The sequence below is a fragment of the Echinops telfairi genome, unplaced genomic scaffold (genome assembly GCF_000313985.2).
Source record: "Echinops telfairi isolate 266 unplaced genomic scaffold, ASM31398v2 ScPeMD7_5;HRSCAF=22, whole genome shotgun sequence".
Taxonomy (NCBI): domain Eukaryota; kingdom Metazoa; phylum Chordata; class Mammalia; order Afrosoricida; family Tenrecidae; genus Echinops; species Echinops telfairi.
The window spans coordinates 3,832,597-3,834,548 of record NW_022103901.1 but is presented as its reverse complement, the minus strand read 5'-3'; the positions used below and the strand labels follow the sequence as shown (position 1 = coordinate 3,834,548).

The 1,952-nt window shown below is 57.3% G+C and overlaps 1 protein-coding gene across 1 annotated transcript in view; it reads left to right on the top strand.

The window, feature by feature from the left end:
- RAC1 (Rac family small GTPase 1) overlaps nt 1-1,952 on the top strand; it is a 9,952-nt gene extending 8,000 nt beyond the window's left edge. The window contains exon 4 of the mRNA XM_045284437.1: nt 1,554-1,952. Coding sequence (XP_045140372.1) covers nt 1,554-1,676 — 123 coding nt within the window. The 3' untranslated portion in view covers nt 1,677-1,952. The remainder of the gene's footprint in view (nt 1-1,553) is intronic.

Here is a 1,952-nt window from a genome sequence, read left to right as displayed (position 1 = left end):
GAGCTCAGAACCGAGCAGACGAAATGAAAATCATTCTTGCTCTTTAAAAGCACCTAGCATTCTGTGTTGTCTAGAGACGTGCTTCAGCCTTGGGCTGCTTCCTGAAAGGGCTCCCGGGAGCCAGAGGAAGCCGGCTGCTTTCCTAAGGAGTTCCAGCCTCAGAACCCTGCTCCACTCTGCCTCGAGGGTCGCTGTGAGGGGTGACTTGGTTCCTGTGGGGACGCCAGCGGAGTGTGGCAGTTGGTCCGCACTGTGATGAGTGAAGGAGATTCTGTCAGCTGTCCTTCCGGAGTGCAGCCCTGGCTGCTGAGAGCTCCGGGACTCGGGCCTGCAAGGACCTTGATTCCCCAGCCCCAGGTGTGCTTGCTGGCTCTGAACTGGCCTTTGTGGACAGCGTTGTCTCCTTGGTGCGAAAGAGCCGTGGTCCTGATGTGCTGCCACCATGTGAGGCGCCGTGGTCTCCATCGTGGTTTGCCTTTTCTCTCTCGTTGCTTGGGGAAAAGCCCGTGGCCAGGTCTCATGGAGGGGTCTTAGGTACTTGGTGGCTCAGATGTGTTAGTTTTGGCAGGAAGGGGAGTCAATTGAGACAGTCTGGTGAAGGTTATTCTTTGCTTCCGTTTGAACTAAACTGAAACCAGGCTCTCATACTAGAGCCTGGATTGGAAGGACAGTGCCCAGCCAATGGCCAGCCGTAAACCTCCTGTCTGCCCCCCTCAGGGCCTAGGACAGCCTGCTGCACCCAGGCTTTGAGTGATTGACACTTAGCCTCTCTCTAGGTGGGGACTCCGAATCCCCCACTGTTGGAATCACAGCCCAAGTGAGCCAGGCCTTCCCTCCTCCCAACAGGACTTCAGGCCAGGGAGAGAACTGCTTCAGGTGCAGCCACTAAGGAGATGTGAGCGGCCGAGTGTGACCCTGGAGCAGGGCCCCCTCTGGCCCTGGCCTCAGTACTGTGAACTGTCGCCCCTGGCTGAACTAGGAAGAGCCAACGGCGTTTGCCAGCCTCGTGGTGCAGAGCCTCCGTGAAGGGGTGGGGTTGGTCTTTCCCCTTCAGGTTCGGGTTGCCAGTGGATGATTGGGGTGTACATGGGGTGGGGGCGATGTACAGGTCAGAGGACCCTGGTTGCCCTTTGCCTGGAGAATTTCTTTTAAATGAAACATTTTCTGCAGCGTGTAGCCTGAGTGACTCCTGGGGGCAGTAGTCTGGGTGCGGGTCCCCGGGCTGAGGCAGCTAGAGGGTGACTGGGTTGCCAGAGATTTGAGTCCCAGACCGTGGCAGGGTGGTGGTGAGCTTACTCACACAGTGGTAGATCATTCAAGCACAGCCACGGTGAAGAAAGTGGAGGTGCCACTCCCATGGCCTCTGCTTTATGAGGGACAGGCCTGTCCTGCGAGGCTCTGGGCCTGCCAGTTCAGACTTGGCACAGGGGTGGCGCTGGGCGGAGACTCAGGAGAGGGCTCTTGGTCCTGGGGCTCCAGGGGGCAGGGAGTGAGTGCCAGATAGCACAGGCTGCAATCCCGAGCGCTCACTAAGCCCCCTCTCCTTCTTGCAGGACGTGTTCTTAATCTGCTTCTCCCTGGTGAGTCCTGCATCATTTGAAAATGTCCGGGCAAAGGTACGTGAGGGGTTATTTTTTGGTCTGTTTTTACTTACTGTCACTCGAGGTACAGAGTAGAAATTAGGCTGTGTCTCAGAGGTAGGTAGGGCTCCTCTGAAAACAGGGACAACTTTGAGTTGGTGTAGTCTAAACAAGACCAGGACTCCTTGTTGGGGTGGGTCTCCACCTACTTGGGCCGGGGATGAGGGCACAGCTCACCTGGCCGTCCATTGGCAAGCTGATGAGCCCTCTGACAAAGAATGTCCTATCCTTTGGGGGACCGTCCTTCTGCAGCCCGCCCGCTTCTCCTTTTCCTTGCCACCCTCCCTCCTGCCCTTGCCTGACCAGTCGAGC